The sequence below is a fragment of the Mus caroli genome, chromosome 8 (assembly GCF_900094665.2).
Source record: "Mus caroli chromosome 8, CAROLI_EIJ_v1.1, whole genome shotgun sequence".
Classification (NCBI taxonomy): domain Eukaryota; kingdom Metazoa; phylum Chordata; class Mammalia; order Rodentia; family Muridae; genus Mus; species Mus caroli.
The window spans coordinates 60,142,042-60,168,835 of record NC_034577.1 but is presented as its reverse complement, the minus strand read 5'-3'; the positions used below and the strand labels follow the sequence as shown (position 1 = coordinate 60,168,835).

General features: G+C 37.8%; 1 protein-coding gene across 8 annotated transcripts in view; it reads left to right on the top strand.

The window, feature by feature from the left end:
- Psd3 (pleckstrin and Sec7 domain containing 3) overlaps positions 1-26,794 on the top strand; it is a 508,951-nt gene that overhangs the window by 322,589 nt on the left and 159,568 nt on the right. For 5 of the 8 annotated variants that reach the window (XM_029480436.1, XM_029480438.1, XM_029480435.1 and 2 more), the window contains one exon: positions 7,793-7,883. In XM_029480436.1, coding sequence (XP_029336296.1) covers positions 7,793-7,883 — 91 coding nt within the window. The remainder of the gene's footprint in view (positions 1-7,792; positions 7,884-26,794) is intronic. The other 3 variants (XM_029480437.1, XM_029480442.1, XM_021169304.2) reach the window with 1 other exon arrangement.

Below are 26,794 nucleotides of genomic sequence, written 5' to 3'. Positions count from 1 at the left end.
TGTTAACGATAATCTGTTATACTTGCAGGTAGGAGCCAAGCATAGGTGTCATCTCAGGAAACAGATGCAGAGACCCATAGCCAAATATTAGGAGCTTTGGGAAGCCTGCAGAAGAAGGGGTGAAGGATTCTAGGAGCCAGAAGGAGAAAAGGATACCACAAGAAAACCTACAGGATTAACTACCCTGGCCCATCAGGTGTCACAGAGATTGAACTGCCAACCAGAGAGCATGCATATATGCAACAGTTGCCTAGTAGCCTAGTCTTCATGCAGGACTCCTAACAGCAGGAGCAGGGGCTGTCTCTGACCCTGTTGCCTGCTTTTGGGACCTTTTCTTCCTACGGGGCTGCGTCATCTAGCTTCAATAGGAGAAGATATGTCTAATCTTCTCGCAACTTGACTTGCCAAAGCTGGTTGATACTCATGGGAGGCGTCCGCTTTCCTGAAGAGAAAAAGAGGAGTAGATTGGCGGTAAGGGAAGGTATGGGGGAGGACTGGGAGGAGAAGAGGAAGGGAAAACTTTGGTAGAGATGTAAATAAACTACTTCTTAAAAAAATATCTTGTCTCAGCATGACTTAGAGCTATCGGCAAACTTTGTTCCTGTGATTTCTGAGTCTCTGCTCATTTAGCTCAGTGGCCAGCTAATAAATTGAGTGAGAGGTGCTTATATATCAGAAAATTGATCACAGAAAGTTACTAAGCAAATTAATGATAGTAACTACAAGGGGGATGGAGGGGGGACCCACAGGATTGTTAAACTATTTTACATCTTTAAACATTTGCCTTTAATATAGAACTTAGAAAAAAACGTGTGTCCCATACACAATAAGAGAATATCCTTTATGTTTCACTCCCCTTTCCAAATAGTAGAGATTAAGGCATTTCCTGTCAGCAGAATAGACTTCAAGATAGTGTTTTTTTCCTACAGAAAAAGTAAGACATTTTTATAACAATAAAAGAATCCAGTGAGGTGCAACATTTTGCATCAATATATGCACCTGGGATGTTATAATAAAGCAGTATTTGATCCCTCTCCTACTGTGGCACATGGAATAGAACTTTTTGTAGGCACAGAATTAGAAAAAAAAACTAGGAAAACCTTTTGTTTTTGGGTTGTCAACCTCTAGCTCCTGATACAGACCTAAGACATGCTGTTTTCTGAGTGAGAGGAGAGTCTGATAGATCTTAATCTCTTTGGGTTTTCTGGGTGATAATGATTTTTATTCAGAAATAACCCATAGTGACTTACTGGGTAGCCAGAATGATGATGGTTTTATTTTCCCCTCGAAGAGTACATACCTTTGAATAAGATGTCCTACCCTACCCTATTACTTACCCTACTTGTAGGAGAGAATAGAGCTCAGAGTTGAGTTGCCTCTAATGGCAGTGATTTAATCAGCCATGTCTGTAATAAAGCTGCCCTAGAAGGCCACAGGGACATTCCTTCTCTGTCACTCTTGGGAGTCTCTTTTTTTTTTTCCTGAGTGGATCTACTTAGGCTCTACTTTATACTCCCATGCTCACAGAGGAGGATAGGGAAGAAGGAGGAGGGGAGGGGAAGAGAGAGAGAGGAGGGAAGGGAGGGAAAGACTTGTGAAGACAGACATGTGCCAATTGGTGAATGTCTAAGCCCCACAAAGAATAAAGGCCTCTGTTCTTGATCACCTTTCAGACCCCCCTATGTATTTCTTCCCAGAGTGTACGGTAAATGCACAGGTAAATGTAAAAACACAGGGTACTAACAAGGCAGAAAAAAAATCGATAAATGTAAAAAGATGGAAACTATGCAAAGTATATTCTCTATAAAATAGGATGAAAAAATAAAGGACTAAAGGAAATTTGTGGATGTTAAGTAGTATACTCCTAAATAAACAGTGGGTCAAAGAAGACATTCACAAAAGAACTAGAAAAGTCATTTTAGATGAAGATTAAAAAATTCATGTTAAAACCTCTTTTAGGATATAGCTGTAGCAGGGCTATGTGTAGCAGTTGTACATGCCATTCAGCAAGGAAGAATGAATCCAAATCAGCCATCTAAACCATTGAGAAACAAATAGCACATGTGAACCAGAGGAACTAAAGGAAAAAATAACATTCCAGAAATACAGAATTGGACAATAAAAAGGAGCAGAACCATAGGCCAAGGCTTACTCTTCTATAGCATCAGTGATGTTTTTTCTTTTAAAAAATTAATGATTTATTCTTATTTAATGTACATTGGCATTATGTCTGCATGTGTGTTTGTGTAAGGGTGTGAAATTTCATGGAATTGGAGTTACAGACTGTTGTAACTGCCATGTGGGAGCTGGGACGTGAATCAAGGTCCTCTGAATAGTCAGTGCACTTCACTGCTCAGCCACTTATGTAGTCCCATATTAGTGGCATTTTCAAGACATAGAAACAGAGAAGACTCGTATTACAAAATGCAGTATGAAAGAGAGGACCTCATTGTTGATTGACTTTGTAGAAATTAAAGGATGCTAAGTAAAGACTGCCAATGGTTGTGTGTTAACAGACTAGATATTTTAGGTAAGATGAAAAAAATACACCGAAACTCTGGAAGAAGTATAAACTCTGAATAGACTGTTAGCATGTTAACATAGTAATGAAAGATCTCTCTATAATGAAAAACTCATTGCATGACTGTATCACAGATGTAAAGAGATGGGAAAGGGACACTTTTCAGATCCTTCTGTGACAACACTATTAAAACAGACAAAGATATCACAAGAATATTAATATTCTTTATGAATAGTCTATGTTTAAAAGAAGTCAAAACATCAATCCATCAACATATCAAAATGTCAGTATACCCTCTGGATCCTTCAGAGGTATGCTTTGGTTCCAGGCTATAATGAATCGATCATGAACACAATATGGTTCACCCATCTTTTTTATTTTTTTCAACCTTAAGAGTTATGCTTATACTATACAGGAGTTCATTGAGTTTATAATAGCCATATATTCCCAAACCAGCAACTGTTCTTTAATTAAAAATAATTGTAGCTGGGTGGTGGTAGTGTTAGCCTTTAATTCCAGCATTACACATACAGGGTGGATCTCTGAGTTTCAGGCCAGCCTTGTCTACAGGATGAGTTCCAGGACAGCCAGGGCTACACAGAGAGATCCTGTCTCAAAAAACCAAACCAAACCAAACCAAACCAAACAAAAACAAAAACGCCAAAATAACAACCAACAACAAGAAACTTAATTGCTAAAACTGTTAACAATCACCTGACCATTTGAGGAGTTAACACAGTTTTGCTAGGGCAGGACTTTGCCTTTTTGTTGATGATTACTGCCAGGGACCAGCCCAAGCTGAGGGCAGGGCCTGGAGTAGGTGGATCCCAGAACAGCAAGAGAGGAATCATATGTGGATGCCATTCAGTTTTGTTTCATGAGGGATGGTACTGAGAGGAGGCACATCTCTGTATGGCTTGATCTACTCTGACAACCCGTGTCTCTCACAGGCATTCTTTATACACAAAGTCATTTCCTCAGAAACTTCATTCATTGATTACACAGCTTCTCAAAATACATTTTCTTCTAAAGTCTTTTTTATTACATAAGAATATTGAAAGAGAAGCAAACAGCAATTTTATGAGAGCTAAAATTTAACATGATAAAATCAACTTCAAGTCAGTATCTTTTTCCTTAAGATAGGTCCTAAAGCCTTGGGATTACAGAAATGCTAGACTGGATGACCCGTTTGGATTTGATTTTGTTTCAGTTTGGCATAGAATTAATAGACCAAAAGTTACTTCCTCCTACCTGTTATGTCAAACTTTTTACAAAAGTTCAATCTTTCTGACCCTATTTAATTCTTTCTTTCCTTGATTTTTTAAAATATTTGCCATAAGACCACCATTCTTTTTCTTTAATACTTAAAGTATTGTGTTTGAGTAAAGGTTGTTTATTCTTTGTTTTTTCATATCTATCTATCTATCTATCTGTCTGTCTGTCTGTCTGTCTGTCTGTCTATCTATCTATCTATCTATACACACACACACACACACACACACACACACACACACATATACACATACATATAAAATCAGAAAAGTTCTAGTCTGACAGATCTGTTCAGGAAGGCAGGCAGTTCACTTAGCCGAAATGTTTTCCTCTGTGATTCTGTCATGAACCCTGTTTCAATATGATGCCTATCTTTAGTACAATTCTATAAAGAAGAGAAGAATGTCTGGATTCCTAAACCTCCTGCCTTTTGCCAATCGGAAGGCTCCAAGTTGTGTCATAATGGGATCAAAATCTCTTCCTATTCATCCTAGTCCCTCACTCCTGAGGCTGAACAGAAAAGCCTAGAGATTCAATTCCAGTTTGTCAGCTTCTAGCATTTCCTGAAGTTTCTCTCAAGTCCTCTATCTTATATTTAATAACAAAACTCATCAATGACCTAAATGTTTATTTAAATAATAAATTCCTGAGAAATTCTCAATTTCTACATAATTGTTTTTTTCTGGGGATCTTTGATTAATTTTTGTTCTTGTTTGCACCAGATTTCTATTATCCCAGCTCTAGCACTGGAAGAGAAGCCTTTAATAGTGAGAAATATAAGCATAAGCAAAAGAAGTATAGCCGATTTCCATCAAGGGCACAGAAGGGTCAGTCCAGGTTGACCAAGTAATTTGTCAAAGAGCAGCTTCAGAATGCTTGACACCACACCACGAGATTACCTACTAATCAGGCCAATGCTTGCTGAAATTTGGGTGGTTCTGGCAGTTTCTTGCAGTTAGGTGACAATGATCTTTAGTTAGTTAGTTTGACCTATGGGTTGACTCATAAGAGATTTTTCTACAATGTGCAATGGTGTTGGATAGTCTTTTCTTTGTAGTAGAATGCCCTTCAGAATCAGTGTCAATTTTTCCAACTCCTGTGTATCAGTTTTAACAACTTGACACAGCGTAGAGTCATCTGAGAGGAAAACCTCAATTGAGGGATTTGCCTAGATACAAGTTGGCTTGTGTTCCTGTCTGTGTGGGATTGTCTTGACGCAGGATGGCCGTTCCACTGTGGGGGCAGTAGCATAAGAAAGCTATTGAAGTAGTAAGCCTGGAAGCTGTCTTCCTCCACAGTATTTGATCAGGTTTCTTCCCTGAGTTTTGCACTGACTTCCCTCAATAATTGACATTTAACTGGAAGAATAAACAGAGTAAACCTTTTCTTTCCATAGCTTGCTTTTTGTCAGAGTGGTTTATCATAACAGCAGGATGAAGCTGGAGTACCCTGTCACTGACTGTCTGCAATACTGTAGTCTAGATCTTTGTTGTTTGCATGGTGTCTTAGTGCTTTCATTGTGTGAGGAGACACCATGACCAAAGCAATGCTTATAAAGGAAAACATTAATTGGGCTTGGATTACAATTTTAGAGTTTCAGTCTAGTATTATCATGGTGGGGAAGAATGGCAGCATCCAGGCAGACACGATACTGGAAAAGCCGAATTCAGCATCTTGATATGATGGTAACTATGAGAAATCGGTCTCCCTCAGGCAGCAAGGAGGAAATTACCTTCCACTCTAGGTGGAGCTTGAACATAGGATTTCAAAGCTTGCCTAAACAGTGATACACTTCCTCCAATAAGGCCATACCTCCTTAATAGTGCCACTTCGTTGGGCCAAGCATATTAACACCACCACCACACATGGTTCTGTCCTGATTATAAAAAATCAGTCCTGTCTTTTGGACTCTATTTCTAATTCCACTTCTTTTGCTATTCCTAGCACTTCATTGATATCTTAAACCCCTCAGAGTCTTCCATAAAAGCTGGAACCAACTTCCTCCAAAGTCATGTTAGCTTTGAGATTTTATTAAAAATCTCATTATCAGCCACCTTAGTGGTGAATCATTTCCAGAAGGTTCCCACAATCCTTTGCCAAAAATCCACCAAATGAATCAGATTTTACTTCATTTATTTCTCCTTGAACTTAAAGCTTTGGTGTGCTTTTCTGCAAAGTTTACTCATGTGTTCTGTTTTTATGCTTTGAGGAATTCTTTTTTTCTGGATCATTATTTCTTTTTTTTGCAATAAAAACAGTAACATGAAATGAAAAATAAAATTTTACATGTTCTATATTTTATGATGGTTTATACTTAGTAATAATTATTAACAGTTTATTAGAAGTCAAATTATGGTCAAATTCAAAAAAGAATATGAAATTTTCATTTAGGAGAATTTTTGTCACATTTTTGTGTGGCTAGTGATTAAATTGAGTCTTTAAATATTTTTGTTAAAAATATTTTAAATGACATGTGATTATTCATTTTTTTCTTATGTTCTTGGAACGTAAGAGGACCTTACTAAATCATGTTGAAATGATTTATCATACCTTTAGGTATCTTGGTTGACTAAGAAAGGATTATGAAAATAGAGTTTTTCTCATTTTCATTACACCAGTGCAAAGCATATTTTAATATTAAATTTCCTTTCTGGGCTTTAAATAAAAAAAATCATCAAATCTTCAGAAATTCAGGCATTATTCATTGGAAATAACCTGAATAAGTTTGATTGGCAAGGCTTGTTCTTAGTGTCAATCTCTACATCCAGTCTTTCATAAGAAATCTGTGCCTACTTGCTGATAGAAGAGGTAAGAGTTTTGATACAACAATTTTAGCACTTTTACTGTAAATATTTAGATAGCCTGGGTGGGATGAGTCTTAGAGAGTAGAACACAGGGAATGTGCAATCGAAATTACTCTGAAGAAAAGCAGTGTGTTCTGGAACTTGGGCTTCTATATATGCACTGGTGTAAAACTACCAGTGAAGGAAGGACTTGGACTCTTTATCATGGAGAGCATGCGGCTTGAATAATTAAACTACTATGGTTCAAATCACACCTGCCATTTATGAATTAGTAAAATAGCGTTGGAAATCATACCATTAGTTGTAAAACTTGGCTGTGTAGACAAGTGATTGTCACTGTACCCTTTGTTCATTTACACTGCACATTGCCAGAGATGCTACACCCCTGTGCCCAGCGCTCTATGGTCTGTGTCCCTGCCCTGCATGGGACAGAACACTTCTGGTCCTTCTGTATCTTTCCAAGATTTCTCAAGTGAGCAGCTTTGAAAGATAAAGTAACTTTGGAGCCCTACTGAGGTTTGCTTATTACATTGGAAGATGGAGGCAATGCCTCTCTTCAGGTGGAAGGGGCAGATATAATTTTGTACATTATCATAAGTCCCCTTTCCTGAGGCCTAGAGGCTCATTATAAAAGCAGTCACCATGTATATAGGTGTCATCTGATCCTACTGTAGTTCAGGAAGCTGATTCAAATAGTGTTAACATTTTGGCTCTTTCTGTTAATGTAAGCATGAATTCCTGTTTGTCTTACTCTAGAGTTATTTTCTCTGCTGGTACATAAGATAACCTGTTAGCTTCAAAGTGAATAAATCTGAGCTCCTTCACGTGTACTTGTCAGAGTGTAAGGACATAAAACAAGTATAATTCAGCTCAGAAGTGGCATTTTAATCCATGCTTTAAGTTTACACTGTATTATATACCACCTGTATAAAGGCTGCATCATTTTGCAGATTTTGTCTAAGTTAAAATAATGATTTGATGTAACTTTGTGATTTATATAATATGACAATTTAACAAGAATAATAAACTATCTTACTTTTTTATGCTAAAATTTTATTGTGTGACACACACATACACATACATGCACGGACAAGCATGCATGTTAAAAACCACATCATTTACTAACTCTGTTTTGCTGCATTGTATAGAATTAATCTTAATTCTGTAATATATTACGATATTTTTCTCTTTTCCAGAATATTGGGAAGAAGATGACTTGCCAGGAGTTCATTACAAATCTCCAAGGAGTAAATGAAGGTGGGGATTTCTCCAAGGATCTTCTGAAAGTAAGCATAGGTGTATTGACTTTCAGACCTACTTATGTTCATATTGACTGCAAGTTGACCCTGATCGTTGCTTAAGTTTATAAGCTTTTTGTTTTGCTTTTTATTTCTATTGAGCCTTGGTTTGGGTGCTTCAGATAGCAAAGGTTTCTAAGGTAATAATTTCTGACAGTCTGCATCACAGTAAGTAATCCAGAGAAAACAAGGAGATATGGGATAGGTGGTGAGACTATTAGTTAGTGAATGGTTTTTGTGCCACAGGGGATAGTTACTTTAAAAGCACGCATTGTAGACTTCCTCAGTCACAGAGCTACTCATCTACCTCTGGGAACAGATTAAATTCCAGGTGACTGTAAAGTGAGGGAACTGCAGTTGTCTTTATTATTGGGTAGCATCATCATGTTTTTATCAGACTGCTTTTCAGGAGACAAAATCAACTTTGCCATTTGTAGATTTTTACAGCATTATCAGTCAGATGTATTTGATCAAATATGAATAACAATAACTGTGAAATATGAGTATTTTAGAAGTGGCATACAAGAAATATATGTTGAGAATGTGTTTTTTACAGATCTCCCTTCAATCCTAGTGTTTCCTTTAAAATGTGGTACACATAGCTTTTTTTTAGAATCAGTCACTCTGGAAGATTGCCTAAGAATGGTAGCATATGTGAATATTCTGTGAGATGGAAATGTGCTTGTGGAGAGAGGTGACTGTCATTGTATTTTATGTAACTTCTAGTCTATTTTATGTGCATGCTAAGCTCGGGCCACACTGCCAAGCCACATCATCAGTCCTGTGTAATATATAAAGAAAGGGTAGAAGTTTGCCACAGTTTGGAAAACTACAGAAGGTATTACATTCATACTATCATACTCTAGAACACAATGGACTTAATGCAACCAACTTGAAAAGTCACATGGTGAAAAATTTAGGAACAGTTGTTTTGATTTACTATAAAAAGATTTTTAAAATTAAAATATAATTACATTTTCCCCTTCTCTCCAGTCTCTTCCAAGTACTTCCATCCCTTGAAGTCCCTTGAACCAGGGCCTGTTTTTAAAAACTTGTTATTGCTCAGTTCATGTAGGGTTCCTTGTATATATGTAATCCAGATAGTGGTGGGGGTGCTCACTTGTTATTTGGGTAACCAAATAATTGGGCTAGTGGCTGGACACAGTAGTGGCACTCAGTGTGGACTGTTATGTGAAATGTGGATTTCCTTTAGAGTAGCCCTTCGCCATTCTCCCAGCATGATAACTTCTTTGTTTTAGTATGCTAAGAATGCGTTTTACTGTCGCTTTTAGCTTAGGGAAGGTTTTCTTGAGAGCAGTGTGGCTTTATTTCATGATTGAGTATTCATCCTCTCCCCATCTTCTCTTCCTCCTTTCTTTCCTCCTCCCCTCTCTTTCACCCTTTTAAAATTCTTTGATATTCTGCTTTTTTTTCCCTTTAATTTTGAACTATCTTTTATCTTTTTAAGTTGGGGAGAAAACTCCAATTGCGTGTATGCTATACAAATAAACACAAAATGCCTGTTATTATCTCACCAGTGTTTGAGTAATTCTGTTTTCAATCTGTGAAATGATGGGTATTGATGACATTCTGACATTTGTGATGAGAGTGAACATAGAGCTTTGAATACACTTTTTATGAAACTCTGACTTACTGTATTAATGATGAGAATTGCTTTAATCTACTTTATTGAACTGGGTGTTTTGTTGTTTCACATTGGCCTTGTTTATAAATCTCTGTGTCAGAAGTTACATTTAGATTCTTCCTGTTTAAATTTCTTTGGACCAGAGTAAGATTTATACCTGGATCTGGTTCTGTGGGGTTGCACAATGGGCAACGTTTTACAAAGGTCCAGCGCGTGTTCACCAGGTAGAAAGGATTCTGAAAACAGATGTCGACCTGTCCTTGGAGACCACAAACTGCTGAGGAACAAGTTGGGCCTTCATATGAACAGTTCTCTGATATTAAAATGAAAGTATATAGCCTTGTTTTCTATCGAATTAGATAAGATTAAGAAAAACCTTATACGTAACCTCTGTATGTAAGAGAAATAAGTCTACCTCTGTTAAGTTCTGAAAATGTATAAAATTTTGCTCTGTTTTTCCTTCTCCTTTGCTGACAGGAGAGATGACAATTAGGCCCTGTCTACAGTGGTCTTTTAAGCTCCAGCTATTTCTTAAATAGCCCAACAAGGGATTTGACTGTTCCAGCAAATAAAAATTTTCTTTAGGTTATTTTGAATAAAAGTTATAGCATCCATAATCCAGAGTGAAGAAAGTTAGATGCAGGAAAACAGCCTGACATAGTAGATTATTTAGCTTCTCCAAAGAAGGTAGTGCTTGAGATGAGATTTTAATATATACCTAGAAGCCTTATTTTCTGTTCAAAATATTAGCTTCATTTTCTACCCCTTACAGTCTAGATGTTTGATTCAGGGTTGTTCAGATGCTTTATTTCCTCAAGGAAAGATAACACTGAATTTAAATTATTACAGATTTATTTGAGTAGATTCTTACTAAATTTATTAATTAAATGCAATTTTTATTGCTCTCTCCAAGGACAGAGTTTAGGCAATATCCCATTAGAAGAATCTTCCAAAGCTACATAGGCTCCCTGTATCTATTCCTTTGTTGGCTGGATGCTTTACAGATACATATTTTGTTTTAAATGTAATTTCTCATTTGGTATTCTTAAGGAGATAATACAATTAAAAATTTGGGCAGAAAGTTGTTCAGAGGTCAACAAAGAAAAATGAGTGTTAGACAAGGACTATTGCATTTTGTTGGGCAAGAATGAAACATAATTAGAGAATATAAAATTGTGCAATGCAGGTTTATAACCCTTAGCTTTTTATTTCGTTGTGAATGTAAGTAAGGGTAAACAAAAAGAACTCAAAAATAGTCTGAAAAGTCAGAGATAAAATTTTATAAGTTCAAACTCCACAAAGGATCCGTTTTCATAGAGTGAACAAAAAGAACTATAGGGATCCTTCTAGAAAAAGTAAGAGCAAAGCCAGACTGGCTTACTTCCAAATCTCTATCTGGACATCTCATCTGCTGCACTCAGCAGGGGAAATGCTGCAAACATGGCAGTGACAGTCATCCTACCAGTCTTCCTCTGGTTCCTAGCTGAAGCTTGACCGAAAGCAGCATGAGGTCTCTCCCACAACACACTTTTTTTTTCACCTCTGCATGTGATTGCCCTTCCTCCTTTGTATTTGATTGTATGATAATCAAAGAATTAATGCAAGTATAATTGGGGAAATATGAATGGGACCATATTTTATTAATCCTGTTACTTGAGATGCTGTATTCTTTTACAAACGCGAATATTGCATAGAACTATAGAAAAGTACAAGGAATGCATTATGTCTCCTAACTCCAAGCTTGAAAAAGTAACGAGCAAGTTCTCTAAAAGAAAAAAGGAGGTCATCTCTCGCTATTGAGTCAGATTAGGAATTATATTAATATTGCCTTAATGAAATTTTACTGTGTTTTGTGATTCTTTCACAGTATTGACTATCATGTAACTAGCTCAGAGATAACTAGCAATATGAAAAACAATGAAAGTCATTGGCTTATAATAAACCTGGCTAACTTAGGATATAAAGACATATGGGTTTAGTAGTCCCTGCTTTTCTGATTTTCCTTTTTATGAAGAAAAATGTGTGTTTAGATATTTGGGAGCTATGCAGAAGTAAATTCAGTCTTTAAAACAAAAATACGATGGGGATTATTTTAAAGAATTAAAAGATGGACAGCAATGTGAACCTACCACTCTTCAGGATGTTGCTGGGAACTCTTGAGGAAGCACACAGTGAAAGGGGTAGCTCTCGACCTCGACCGACTGATCGATCAGCTTTCCAGGGAGAAGCTCTGGCTCAGAGACCAGTGTCAGCAGTGTTGAGCTGTGTATATGAAGTACAATTTTGAGCCTCTTGTTTGAGCTCCTGTTGCTGGATTGTCTGCTTAGAATCCCTCATTCTTTTCTTACTGTGTTCTAATCAAATGAAGTGGAAACAAGTAGGAAAAATAGAATTCTGTCTTTGCAGTGTGCTGACATCAGAATGCTTCCTGGCAGAGTTTGAGATAAGCAGTGTAGAATCTGGAGAGCAGGATGTTGCACCTGGAACATGTCTAGGACTGCTCAGCTTCAGTGCATAGCATGTGGTCATGGCACCCACCCCTCAGAGTGAATAGAGGGATTAAGATGTAATGTATATCATTACATCTGTCATGCTCGAGGTTTCCTCCTAGGGTATGAAGTCCTGGGCCCTAAGTGTGTTTAAGAGTTGCTAATGATGTCACCTGTGATAGAATCTTGGGGGAGGGGTCTTAATGTTCATTTTATTTATTTGTGCCATAATAAATAAAGCATCTGTCCTGTGCCTATGGCTGTTGTGTTTGTCATGTGGGCCCATTAAGTATGTTGTATCTACTGCCCAGCCTCTTCCTTGCCCTTTCATTCCTGCACCAAAAATGTAAACTCAATTTCCCTGTTGTGCTCAAACTTTCTCAAGTGATGCTTTTAAAGCAGAATGTGACTTGGCAGAAGATAAACTGGAAAATGGTAGGGATTCATTCAGTGTTAGTGATGAGTGTTCTTAACACTGGCTTAGCTCTTGTAAACTCAAATCATAGCTCTTAAATTTCTTTTTCTCCTATGCTACTGGTTTAGAGAAAGAAGCATGCACAAATAATAAAGCCAGCAAATGTTCAGAGCTAAATCTAAGAAAGCTGCTCTTTTTATAGCAGCAATTTCAAAAGCTCATGCCCGGGAAGACTGAAGCAGAGGAAGAAGGGGGCCTCAGTCTGAAACAGGTCTATACTTTTTATAAATGAAAAGCCAGAAGTGAATTCTCAAAACTGCTTGATCTGAGTTATATCCGGAGTATGTAGTTGAAAATAGGAACTTATGGGTGGTATTTAAGTAGAGCTATAAAAAGAGCATCAACTGCTGCCTGGAGTAGGTGAGCTCTCAAAGAGAAGGTCATGTAAACCTGGTAGCAACAGTATCTATGGAGGAAAGGGCTTTCGAAGCTTGTGCTAGTATAAGGAGGAGAACCTTTGAAACAAAAAGCTGTGGTAGTGAGCTTTTCTAGAGACAGCATTAAAGGTGATGGCTCAAAATACAGACGTTTGCTGCCTCTTTTCAGTGTGGCAAATCAAGCTGAGCTGTGGGATGAAAGGCATGTTTCTGTTTCTGCCTTCTCTCCACGGAAGTCTGGAAGCACGCTGCTGCCTTCAGGCCTGAGACCATCATGGACAAGATAATGATGACGCCTTTTGTATGGCTCAGACCTCGAACGAAAGATGGAGATGAGAGTGAGGATGAGTCCTTGAAGTAGCTGAAAATCTGCAAATCATGGTATACTTATTAAATAAAAAGCCCTCTGCAGAAGAAGCCTGTTAGAACAGTAGGGCAGAACAAATGCTGCGTAAAGAGTGCAGACAGATTCTTTTTTCACCAAAAGGAAACTTTGAGTGGGGGTGGTAGTAACCCTTAGTTAACTGTCCTGTAACGGGCTAGTAGTGATTCTCAGGCAGATTCTAGTTAACTGTCCTGTAACGGACTAGTAGTGATTCTCAGGCAGATTCTAGTTATTTAATTTGGCTACAAAGAAGCACTACAAGGTTTCGTACTCTAGTTGCCTCCACACAATTTTGAATGTTGGTATGCTTGGAGCATTCTTAAAACATTGTAAGCCTACCCTCCAAGTTATCTGTTGCCGTTTCTCTCATACGTGAAGAGTCTTACTGAAAGCCAATCTCACACTGAAACTATAAACTTGTCTGTTGGCTTATGATTTACCCAATGGGCCTGGGAGATCTCGGAGAATGAAGGTCTACAAGGCTGAGCTAACCAGCAAAATACTTGTGTTATCGTTTATTCATTAAGGAAGGATGGAACACATTTCAGTGTAGAGGAATCCTTAGCTACAACAAGAGTAGCTCACAAAGGAAGGCTGGTTTATGGTCATAGTGATAACCTCATCCCGTGCAGATCAGTGGCGTGAAACAGACTCAGAAACCTGAGAACAAATAATAATCATTTTAATCATCTCTCCTTCCCTCCTCCCTTCCTTTCTTGACTTCTTCCTCCTTCCCTCCTTTCTTCTGACTTTCCTTCTCCCCTCCCTCTTCGTTCCTCTCCCTGAGTATGCCAGGAAGCACTCTATCCCACTGTGCTACAGCTCCAGCCCTGGCCTAATCTCTTTCATTGGCATCATAAACACATCAATGTGTAACTCTGGTGGATACAAGTAACTGAAACTGGAGAGTAGCCTAAGTGCATCTGAGAGTAGTGTTTCATTGCCAAAATAATAATCATATCCAATGACATCTTCTAAGACAAACTAAATGTGAAAGTGTTTAGTTCTTAATGTTTAAGGTGAAGTCATTTTTCAGAAATAGATTTATTTGAGGCAGGGCCTCACATTTATTTATTTATTTATTTATTTATTTATTTATTTATTTATTTATTCATTCATTTATTTGGATATTTTATTTATTTACATCTCAAATGCTATCCCCTTTCCTGGTCCCCCTCCCAAAACCCACTATCCCATCTGTCTCCTCCTGCTTCTATGAGGGTATTCCCCTGCTCACCCACCCACTCTTGCCTCCCCACCCCCGAATTCCTCTACATTGGGGGAGCCTTCACAGGACAAGGGCCTCTTCTCCCACTGATGCCCGGCATTGACATCCTCTGCTACGTATGTGGCTGGAGCCATGTTTTCCTCCATGTGTACGCTTTGTTTGGTGGTTTAGTCCCTGGGAGCTCTGCAAGGGGTTCTGATTGGTTGGTATTGTTGTTCTCTCTACACTCTGTATAGCCTAGGCTGACCTCAAATTTAGGAATCCTTTTCAGCCAAGTGCTGAGGTTAGTCATACCACCATGCCACAACCTGAAAAATCAACACAACCTGAAAAATCAATTATTTTTCAGAATTAGAAAGATTGATGTAGAGGAAGTATGCATGTCAGTTATATGTTGGTAGCAAGAAGTAATTTGATAATGATGCGAACATAAAACAGAACCTTTGAAGGGTAGTAGGTCTCAAATTGGAACCATTATAGTTTTGCAAAGCTTCTCAGACAGCGGCTATATCCTCTTGCTACAAGATAATGGATGTGATGAGTCATGAGAACTGTGGTGCTGTTTGCTTAGGCTCATTAGGAGATGGGAGTGTGAAATAGGTTTGGAAAAATTGCCAAAAAAGCTATTTTATAAAGATTTGTTGCATTAAAAGAAATGAGCTTCAATCAGAAAACCAGTTAACACAGAATAAATTATTATTGATTTCTCCAAATCATGCTTTAACTTTCATTCTCTGTCCATGTTTGGCTCCTCTTGGTAGTTATAGACAACGTTGCATATTAAGCCAGGAATAGATTAAAAATATTTGGTAGGGAAATTAAATTTGCCTTGAACATATACAGACTTTCCCCCTGTTGTGCTCTAAATAGTAAAACAATTATTGCTCTAGCATCTATATCACATTTGTTATTATAAGGCATAAAGAGATGGCTGGAAACTTGAAAGAAGATATGTGAATGCCATGCAGAAATGCTCAATAGTTTATGTAGGGTGCTTGATTGTCGCACTGTGTATCTATGGGTGGGATGGCTGGTCGGAATCAACACCACATGGATGCCAAGACTGACTGTTTGATCTGCTCTTCCTTCAAAGTGTCCATAGGCAGAAGGAGGCTTCTTCCTTCTCATTTCCCCCTTCTGTTTTCTCTAAAATGTTGCTTTCTCAGAAACACCGAAAGCCACATTCATCCATTCCTTTCATGGAATTGTTTGCAAAATATTTTTTGAATTACTATATAATTATATCATGTTCTCCTTCTCTTTTATCTTTCCATTCCTTCCCTTGTATACCTCTTGTTATCTAATTCATTTTTTTCTCTACTTGTTATGTTGCTAGATATATACATACAACTGCTCAGAAGTCCATGCAATGTTACCTGTATTACACACACACACACACACACACACACACACACACACACACACACACACAAAGAGAGAGAGAGAGAGGAGTGGGGAGATGACTAAGCTGCCTACTTGACATTGGCTGACTAACTGGAGGTCCCTTTCCTAGGGAAGAACATTTCTTCTCTCAGCATTATCTGTTTGCCTGTAACTAGAGATGGTTGTAGCTTTTCCTCTTCCATCTTGATATGTCTGTTATTGTCATCAATGTTCAGGTCTTGTTTAGGCAAGTGGGCTGATGAAACTTCATGGACGTTTAGCATTTCTGACCTTTCTAGGAGACAGATTCTACAGAGAACTTCCTGGTCCGCACAAGTTTTACAATTCTTTTGCTTACTCTTCTGCAGTAGTCCCTGAGCCCTGGGTGTCGGAAGTGTGTTGAAGACCTATCAGTTTGATCTGCATTTTGGTTGGTGTAGTTTTCTATAGTAGGCTCAGTCTGTTGCAAATAGATGTTTCCTTGATGAAGTCTGAGAACTATAGTTATCTGTGCGTATAAAGATAAATACGTAGAATGATTTATACGTCATAAGGATTATGACGGGTTTAGTAAGGTGGCAGTTGTAGGCTCACTGCAAAATTCCATAACATCACTTGCCCTAGGTAGCTGACTAGGTTTCCCATACTAGGCATGATTTTCTCTTGTTGAGTGGGCCTTAGAGCCAATTAGAGAGTTGGTGGTTACCTCAAAAGTATGCACGGCACTATTGTAACCTTGGGATTATTGTGCCATGCTGGTCTCTGAGCTCATAGCTGTCATAGCTGGCTAAGAATGATGTTTGCTTTCCTTTCTTGGTAGTTTACATGGGGTACCATGAAAGCCAGTCCTCAGGGAGGAAGCTTTGAGGAAGTCTCTAATGAATCTTCCCTTTCAGTGTCCTATTTGTCAAATGGACACATTCATTCTATTGCCCTCCACTGTCTCCTAGCCACAAGGATTTCCGTACCTTCAAGGTTTTCCCTAGAAAGACAAAACATGTTATCTCTTTGGATATCATTGCCACTTAAAAGAATGCTGTAAAGGAAAGCCAATTCAGATCTTGTTGCTAAGGCAAGTCACCTCATTGTAAGATTATTTAATTCTTGAAGTAAATATTTCATTAGAATGAAAAAATAGGTAAATTATTATTTGTTTTGTTTACAAAACATAAATTGTTTACTCAAAGTATTATCTTAAGGGAGTAACTTCATTTCAAGTTTTAGTTTTATGGAATAACCCTAGGCAAAGGTTTTGAAAAGAAAAATATTTTTGAGACCATGTTGTTTGATAAGAAGAACGTATTTCCTATTACCCTTCTTAATGATTGATACTGTGCCTTGTATATCATGGTACACACACACACATACACACACACACACACACACACAGAGAGAGAGAGAGAGAGAGAGAGAGAGAGAGAGAGAGAGAGAGAGCGTCAGCTAGCTTCCTAGGCCAAATCAGCAATTTAATTTTAAAAACACACTTGAGATGGTTACAGTTCTCAGCGTTATCTGTAGTCCATTAAACTGTAAGTGCCATATACTGGAACTGTCCCACAATATAGCCTTGTGTATTATTTTTGTATTAAAATAATCAAATAAGGTTTTTAAAAGGATTGTTCTTATTTCCCCATTAACTTCCATGTCTCAGTTGAGGAGCACAGTCCTTATGGGACAGGTACACATCATGCCCTCATGTAGTTTAGAGTCTGAGAGAATACATGATAAAAGAAATTAGGTAATGTGCTACTCAAAATTATGCACAGAATGTGTCTTTATCCAAAGCAGTGTTACTAGACTTGCTTTATCTATCTAAAGTCAGATGAAATTTAATAGGATTTACAAGTTCTCTCTTTAATAAAAGGTATACTAAATATATTGGGTGAAGCAAAGATGAGTAAGACATGAGTTCTGCACTGAGGAATTTTTAATCAGGTATAATATTTTTCAGACCTGGCCATCCATTGAAATCCCTGGGATAAGGAAAGAAAAATAAGAATCAAAAATATCCCTACTCAAATGACAGCATATAAAAGCAGTGCATCTTGGAGAAAGGTCTTGCAATTTGACACCAAAGTAAACATACCTTGTATAGTTGATTCCATTCAAAAGATATGAAAGGAAATATTATAATAATAACCAGAGCAACTTTGTTAGCAGTAGTTCCAAATTAGAAATCACCCAGATGTCACCAACAGATGAGGTATGGTAGTTTCAATAAAAGAGAACCGTGTGAATGTAAAAAAGAACAGACTGATGCTGTACACCTTTCTCGGGCTTTACACGTTGATCATGCTAATTGAAGTTCTTGAGTGGCCAAAACCAATGTATGATGGTGAAAACAGGTAAGCAACATCAAACAAAAAACTAATGGCTTTCTTCAGGCATGTGATGACTGGAATTTCCTGGGTATCTAGAAACTTCCTAAAATGCTACCATTAATAGATTTTAGGGCAAATGTCACTTGTGAGAAAGTCCCTTCTCATCCCTCTCCTCAAGTGTAAGTCTCTTGCTGTGTAATTCTCAGAGACTGCCACAGCAATTTGAGCTGCTAAGTAGGATGTAATTCAAAGTGGGTAGATTAATTCCTTGTTTCCATTTAAACAAAGTGCTGTGAGTGTGTGATGTGAAATACTGTGGACTTCTGATGTCGTTCTTAGGTCAGGGATGGGTGTCGACATAGCTGCTTTTGCTGCTTTAGCTTCCCTGGTACAGAAATCAAGCTTCAAGCAGGACAGTATTTCCTTGTAGGAGCCGTAAAGATGGTTCACTTCCAAGTTCATTTAAACTTTTCACATGATCAAGCCCATGTGGTTGTAGACCGAGGCCCTAGTTTTGTTTCTGGTTATTTGCCAGGAGTCTTCTCATTTTCTCTAGTTGACCGTTCTTTTCTTCATCCACCTTGAAATCCAGCAGCAATTAGCCAAGTGTTAAGACTTTTCATATCTATCTGATAACCCTGTCCATGACCCCTACAAACCTATCTTCTGCCTCCTCCTTCCTCAGGTTTTCCGCTTCTGGCTCATACTGAGGGACTGTTGTCAGTTGTGTTGGTGAAGGACTTGTATGATTACATTGAGTCAACCTGTATTATTCAGGGTACATTTTCTGAATTAAGGTCAGTTGCTTAGCAGCCTAAATTCCACCTACCAAGACGTAACCGCCCCTGTTTAGATAAGTATTGGATTAAAAGAGCAGGTGAGAGCAGGGTGGGGAGAGACAGACAGAGAGAGAGAGACAGAGACAGAGACAGACAGGGAGAGAATGTGTGTGTGTGTGTGTTGTATGTGATATGCATATCCATTACATGTTGCTGAGGGCTTTCAGGCCAAACAGAAACACCCTGGGAAGTCACTTTCTACAGGCAGAATGTAGTTGTCCTTTGGAAGACAATCCTGATGGATACTCTGTTTCCAGAACAGGAGGTATTTTTGATTGGGGCTGAGACTCAGAATCCCAGTGTGGAGAGAAGCTGGGCAACAGTGTGTGATACAGTCAGAACAGCCCTTCCACATGAATACATTTTCAGTGTGTTATTATTTACAATGAGATTGTTCAGGCCAGTGTAACATGAAGTCAGAATTTTATTTTAGATCAAAGTATAAAATAGAAATGTCAAAAAGTTTGTTATCATTTGCTGGGCATAGTTGTACTATTTTTAAATAGACTAGGGCGGTTTTATGCTGAGATTTTTTTTTTTTTGGTACCACCTTCACATTGACTGTTAGAACTTTGTAGAATTACACTTGAAAGTATAAAAATCTATTTCCATATTTCTACATTTCTAGAAACTCCCAGTCTATAATCCAAGGAATGTGATATTACATAAAACTGTGACACTCTTACATTATTGTCTACAGGACCTCTCTCTTGAGTACAACTAGTGGTCAACTGTACAGTCACAGACTGGGGAAGATCCTGTAGCCATGTGGCACCTCCCATTTGTCTATTTAAAAGTCACAGCTATGTCACTCAGTGTTTTGTAGATAATCTATATTAAAGAAGAAGTCTTCTGTGGACGTTGCCCGGCACATACATTTTTGTTTTGAAAGATATGTATCTATACAAAAAGTTAGAGAATACTTCTTGCCTTCCTTTTAAATATACAGTGTAAGTGTGGACAGGTGTTATTAAAACTTCAAAGTGTATATGTGTAAGATCTAAAATATTGAAATCAGCATAGCTAGGTGGTCCTCTTTAGAAGCTGGGTATGAGAAGTAGGGAGAAAAGGGAGGCTATGGTGGCAGGAAGCCAAGGGGTCTTTCACTGGGCACCATCAATTTCGCTTTCCTTTGCTGGCAGATATTCTTAGTCTTCCCCAGGCTTACTTCACGTCTCTCACCAGTGTTTGTTTTCCTTCCTTCTCTTCCCACCTTCCACTCAAATCTGGAATGATATTGGCCATGTGATCACAGGCCCATGAAGGAAACTCATTCCCTCTGGCTTTTTCATGATGGTGAGAAGAGAAATAGATATTTCTCGGCTGTGTGAGTCAGTGCTAAATCCTTCCTAGCAGAGTTAACTCAGCCCATCGGCTCCTGCAAAGGAAGCACAATTCCTCATTGTGGGGGACAGTCTCTGGTCACTGTCCCGCCTTCATCTCGACTGACATCTTGATGTAAGCATTGCACTTTGTACTGGAAGATCAGCCTTCTGTTTCTAAATCTGTCCTTCCCCTGCTCCTTTGCTGCTCTCCAGTGTTAAGATGCATTTTCTGGAAGCTCTTAAACATCTTTGTCATATCTTGTATGCTCTTATTTCCACAGCAGTTCCGATTGTCAGAATATATGTCTTTGCGTATCCACTCAGTCAGTTTCTCTGGAAAAATGTCCTTTTTAAAGAATGAAACTAAACCAACCAGTTAACATACACGGGCTGGACCTAGGCCCCCAGCACACATCTAGCAGACGTGCAGCTTGCTCTTTATGTGGGTCCTGAATAACCAGAGCAGGGGTTGTCCCAAAAGCTATTCCCTGTCCGTGGGATTTGTTCATCTAGCTGACTGCCTTGTCTGGCCTCAGTGGGAGAGGAAGCACCTAGCCTCACAGAGACTTGAAGTCCCAGGTGGGAGGGTACACAGGGAAACTCCCACTAGCTCAGAGGAGAAGGGGAGGCGGATGGAGGAAGGATTTTGGGAGGGGGTGACCAGGAGTGGTCAGTGAGAAAAATGTGAAAAAAAAAACATTAAATTAAATAAAAAAATAATTTCTTCATTTTCTTCTCTTCCACTCTTCCACTTAATTCAAAGCTTACTTGGAAGATCCTCCCTACTGTAGTCTAGCAAATGTTGTTAATACTACTTAAGCTGGTGTCCAAATACTGTGTATGTATATGTGTGTGTGTGTGTGTGTGTGTGTGTGTGTGTATAAAGACCAAAAAAATTAAGAAATAGAGTACTTGTGTTTGATAAGCCATTCAGTCTTGAAAATCAATTTTACAAGTACTTTATTTTTGTAATCATGTTATTTTGAAAATGGAGGTACCACCATTTAAAGGCCAATCCTGCACATTAACACACACACACACACACACACACACACACACACACACCATACACATGCATAGATGCACACATGCCGTGAATAATATCTGTACTCGTATACAGACTTATTCCTTGGTCCCAATAGAGTGTGTCTTTTTGATTTATTTGCTAAATAAGTTGATAGCTCTTTGGCTGGACATATACCATACCATATACAACCTATACCATACTATAATATAGGTTAGCAGATTAAACCAATTAGGTTATAGGGGCTGTTTAAAATGAAAATAAGAACAGTAACAATAGATTTATCTACATTTTAGACATAATAATTTATGATTATATTGAGAAATGTTTCAGTGTAAAATTATGCAGCTTTGGAAAAGTAGTATTTTAATGGATGCTAATAGGTGAAAGCAAACCTCAACACAGATTCATCAACCTCTAGTTGTTTTTTCTAAGGGATGGGAACTAGCATTTAGAAACTATTCTGGTATGTATATATAGGAATTGAACAATAGGCACTATATTTGTAGTGAAAAGAACTGTGTGGTTTCTGTTCTAGAGGGAAGTTAGGGCAAATGACCCTCATGGCACCACATGGCAGGATGTTTATGATTTAATTCATAGTTTTTGATGCCTATGTGCATGTATGTAGATGGTTCTATAGGCACAGGTTTCTGGGTGTTATATGTTTCTTAGCCTTGCCTATTAAGAAGACCTAGAATCAGTCACTTACGCTTGGTAGCAGTGAATAGGGTTAACATCCAGTCCTCAGTTTTAAATATAGTTCACTAGAAAGGAACTATGGTATGCTGGAGTAGTCATTGGATCTAGTACTGGAGCAAAGGAAACACAATTTGAAGTAAGACCTCTTGCATTGCCAGAAAGTAAGGAAGTACAGAAAGCAAGGAAAAAGGGCTGCTAGGAGATCAGGCCAATCCAGAGGAACTCCTAAGAACCCACACTGGGACAGTTTAAGGAAGAAAGTGATAGTCCTGAGATAATGCCCACAGAATAAAATAAATATCCATGGAAAAATAAGTGATGGGATTGGGACAGTTTATTCATTACGAAAAGATTTAATAATGAATGTACAAAAAATCCACCACTAGACATCACAGTAATTATCATTTACAGGCCCATCAGTGGGCCCCAGAAGTAATAGGTAGAAGCTGGAGAAACAAAATATTCTCGTAGCCAAAAATATTTCTCTTGGGATATTAATTTTCTAAGAGAAAATAATAACTTTTTGGTATAGACACCTAATGGGTACCATCTTGGTGAGTCACTCAAGGCTTACAGCATTGCTCTAAGACATAGTGCCACCAAGACATCTCTGAAGATCTCATTTCCCTGCATCCTTCCCCAAATATCTGACTTCACTATAAGCACAAGAAACCACGAGCCAACTATGAATGAGTGATACACTCCAGGAACATTGCTCTATGTTTCTAGAAACGTGGACATTCTAGAATAGAAAAGGTCAGTGATCATAAAGCTTGTGTGATTTAAATAAGGTTTATAGTTTAATCAATAATACACTGTCAGTGTTCAATAATTATACTTGATTATGTAATATGTGAACATTAGGTAGAGGCTAAGTGAACATGTATCAGAACTCTTTGTAAACAGCATTTTTGAAAATCAGGAATTATTTGAAAAAAAAAATGAAAATATACTGGGTAGTGAAATGTGCAAAGAGTGTACAAGGGCATAGATTGCACTATTACTTGTTTTAGCAAAAAAAAAAAATGGAATTAGCCCACTGAAAAATGGGGCATATTCTATTTTATTCAGACAACCAAATAAATACTACACTGTTCAAACCTCACATAGTATCCTTTGTGCTGATACTCATGAACTGGCATGGCCTCACACACAGATGTCTGTCATACCAAAGAGGCAGCCTTAAGTTTGTTCACCTTCACAAGTGCTTGTATTCTAACCACACCAATGATATTTAACTAATTCTGTGACCTTGGGCAACTAACTTCTCTTTACCCATTTACTTGTTAATTGGGAATTAATAATATTTAAGAGCTAGCCATGAAGATCAAGTATCAAAAACCTATGCGACCCCCAGTGTTTGTTTAACCAAACAATAATGGTTTTATTAAAACATCCGCATGCTGTTATTTTACAGGAATAAATGTGAAGAAAGCTGTAAAATAGCATTAAATATAGAATGACATCTCTTCTATAAAATGTATGTGTACGAACCTTGAGGACACTCTAATACCACTAATGATGGTGAGGTTTCCATCTCTAAGGTACTACAGTGTTTTAATAATTAGAGAATACTTTAGATTTCTGTAGTCAATCGTACACTGGTATGACATATATTTAATAAAGTGCAGTAACCCTGCTCAAATGGAAAAAAAAATGTTTGCAGTATGGCTGTTCATTTCTCTAAAAGACCAATTTAATGTGACAGACTGAGAAAATCATTTATTTTAAAAAATGAAGATGTAACTTGCACTTTTAAAGGTAAATGTTTGAAAATGTGTTTTTCATAAAGTATATAGAAAAAATGTACATAGCAGCTTTTGAAGAAATATTCTATTAATGGTAATCATCAAATAAAAGTAACTGTACAGAGTCTTGTTTGTAATATAAAGGGTCCTGCTAACCTCTGAGTCTGTGGACTTGTTGTCCATTGTTATGGAATGATGATATGCCTCAGTTTGTTGCTAGCCACTGATGTCTAGTGATGTGATGTACAGTTCTCTGAAACATGAGTCTTAATTTAGGAAACTTACTTAATCCTCTATCTGTAATTCTCAGCTGTAAAATCTTATATGAGAGAATAAAGAGAGTAGGTCTTTATCTTTGTGGGATATAAATAAAAGCTCATAGGTTTTATAATCTAGTTAGAAATAGATAATTCTAATGTAATCATAATGATTAAATCTTGAGAAAAAAGCCTCAAATGGTAATATAATCTATAAACTATAAGCTAAAAATAAGATGTATAGCAATTTGGGGGCACACTGTGGTAATATCCTGTCTGAGCAACAGCACGAGCCTGAATTTAGTAGGATCATCACAGGGCGGCTGCTACAGGGTGATTTTATACAGAAGTATATTTGTAAATAAGTACATTTTAGAACAACACACATTTTTATTTTTACAGAAGTGTGGTGGTCTGTTATGTTGTCAGTGTCTGCCATGTTCTGATTTCTTTAAGTGCTAGAATACTTACTATGCCTGGCCTCCTACATTCACTGCTTCTAGTCTGTGTGGCCGACTCAGTTGCTTTTGAGTTTGGACTCACCTTGGTTTGTTTTTGGAGAAATAGTTCTAGTTTTGACTTGCTGGAATAATAATATATATGGCTGCCTGTTCTAAGTGAGCTTTGCTTAGGTTAAATTATAACAACTCCGCTGGTCTTAGAATCAGTACATCTCATAATCAGTCCCTAACTCACAATTAGGTCTCATTTCCCCTGGCTGCACTCATGCTAGAATATACCTGCTTAATGTTCTGTTTTGTAGGATTTAAGAAACAGCAGAAAACATTATCTAATTCTCCCCCATATAGATGTGGAAATTTTAAACTTCTGTGCCTCATTCTTAGCGGTGTGCAGGTGTCTTTCTGGAGCTGAAACATTTTGTTCTTTTCAGGAGGCACCCAAGTGAATTCATACTTGGAGGACCTACATGAGATCCAAAGAGAGGCCTGATGTCAGCTGGGAGGGGTGGGCATGTTGTATTTGCTTTTCAGAAGAGATGTTCAGGTGAAGTTAGCAGGAACAGACCGTAGTTGTGGGGCGCGGACAGTTGGGTGTGGTGGTGATGGAAGATGTGTTCTTGTTCCCTGGGACAGTTGCCTTGCTAGGGGCCAGTGTGCTAATGTTAGGAATGTAAGATCTGTTTTATTCGAAATATAGAGAATCTTGAAAGACTATCTGGATAGATTGGTGTCTCTTACATTTTTAGATAAGAACACTGAGGAATTATCAAGGTTAGGCTCACAAAGAAAGGACTTGAGACTTTTTTCAGGGTCTCTCAGACAGTCTCTGTTGTCATAGAGTGTGATCATCTGACTGCTGAATGACCCAGGGAGAACAAGACTGATGGTATGCTATATTCTATTTGCAAAATTTACAAATGCAACACCATGATGTTTCCATCTCTGTAGCTAGAAAAGGTCACCGCAAACTGTCAGAATTGACAAGAAATGAAGTGAAAAACAAGGGGGATTGAACTGGAGTCAGATTCTGGGGAGACAGGGAAGGCATTGATTGTCAGAGCTCAGTGCTATTAAAATCATTGTGATGACCATCCAGGCTGAGTTGGTACAGCAAAGACTGTCAGTATAGGAACAATTCACTGTCTAGTGTTGTAGGCCATTTGGAAACCAAAGGTGGGAACAGGAGGTGGGAAAAGCCCTGTTCTCCTGGGAAGGAGCTGGCTCAAGGAAAAAAAATCCTGTACAGCAGCTGCCGCTTGGGCTGTCAACCTCTCTGCAGGTTGTTCATCTAATGTTTGCTTGATAATGTCTATCTTGCAGGCGGTCTGCAAACTCTTGCATGCGAGCTTGCTCATGAACAAGGCCATCGCCAAGCATGAGTTATTCTCATTTGCTAATGCACTCTCTGTGATTACTTCAGTGCTTCTGGAAAGAACTACTAACTTTCTAAAGACAACTCTTGTGCCATTTTCACTTAATTTTTAAAATATCCTTTAAACATACTTGCTTTAAGTGAATAACAGCTACTACACTTGACTTTAACCGAAAGGCTGAACAAATTAAAAAAATGTTCTTACCATAAGAGTAGGTTTAATTAGCTGAATTTCATTATTCAACATTGTGGCATGGATTTATTTCCACATAACCATACATGTGTAATTTAAATTGATTTACAATAAGTTAAAATTGCCTTATAATCTACCACTAAAAGTATGCTAGAATTCTAGAGCTCTGTTTATTACTAATAAAAGATACATGTGGCCTATTATCTGTAGGCCTCTAGACATGCATTCATACAAAAATGTAAATTAAGAAATGGATTTCAAAGCATATAATTCATTCTTTCATTTCCAGACCTATAATAAGGCACAGATGTTTAAGGATAGTTTCTGGTTCATTGTAGCATTAAAAATACACTGTATTTATATTTGAACTTTTCCAGGTTTGCCCAGCCCTGTGTTTCTTTAAATACTCTTGGTATTTCAACCAGTCTAGAACTAATAATTAGCATAGGAACACCCATTTTCTTGTATATTTACTCTTCTTCTACAAAGATTCGTTAATTATCTAAAGTTTTTAAATCTTCTGAGAGAATCATGCATTTTTGCTTCCAATTTTAGCTAAGCAGAGTTTCTAATTTGAATTATTGTTTAATTAATCATCCTTTCTTAAAGATATTTATCATAAAGTTTCATTCACCTGAAAATTTCCTGATTTTTCAAATATGTCATTCAAATTTA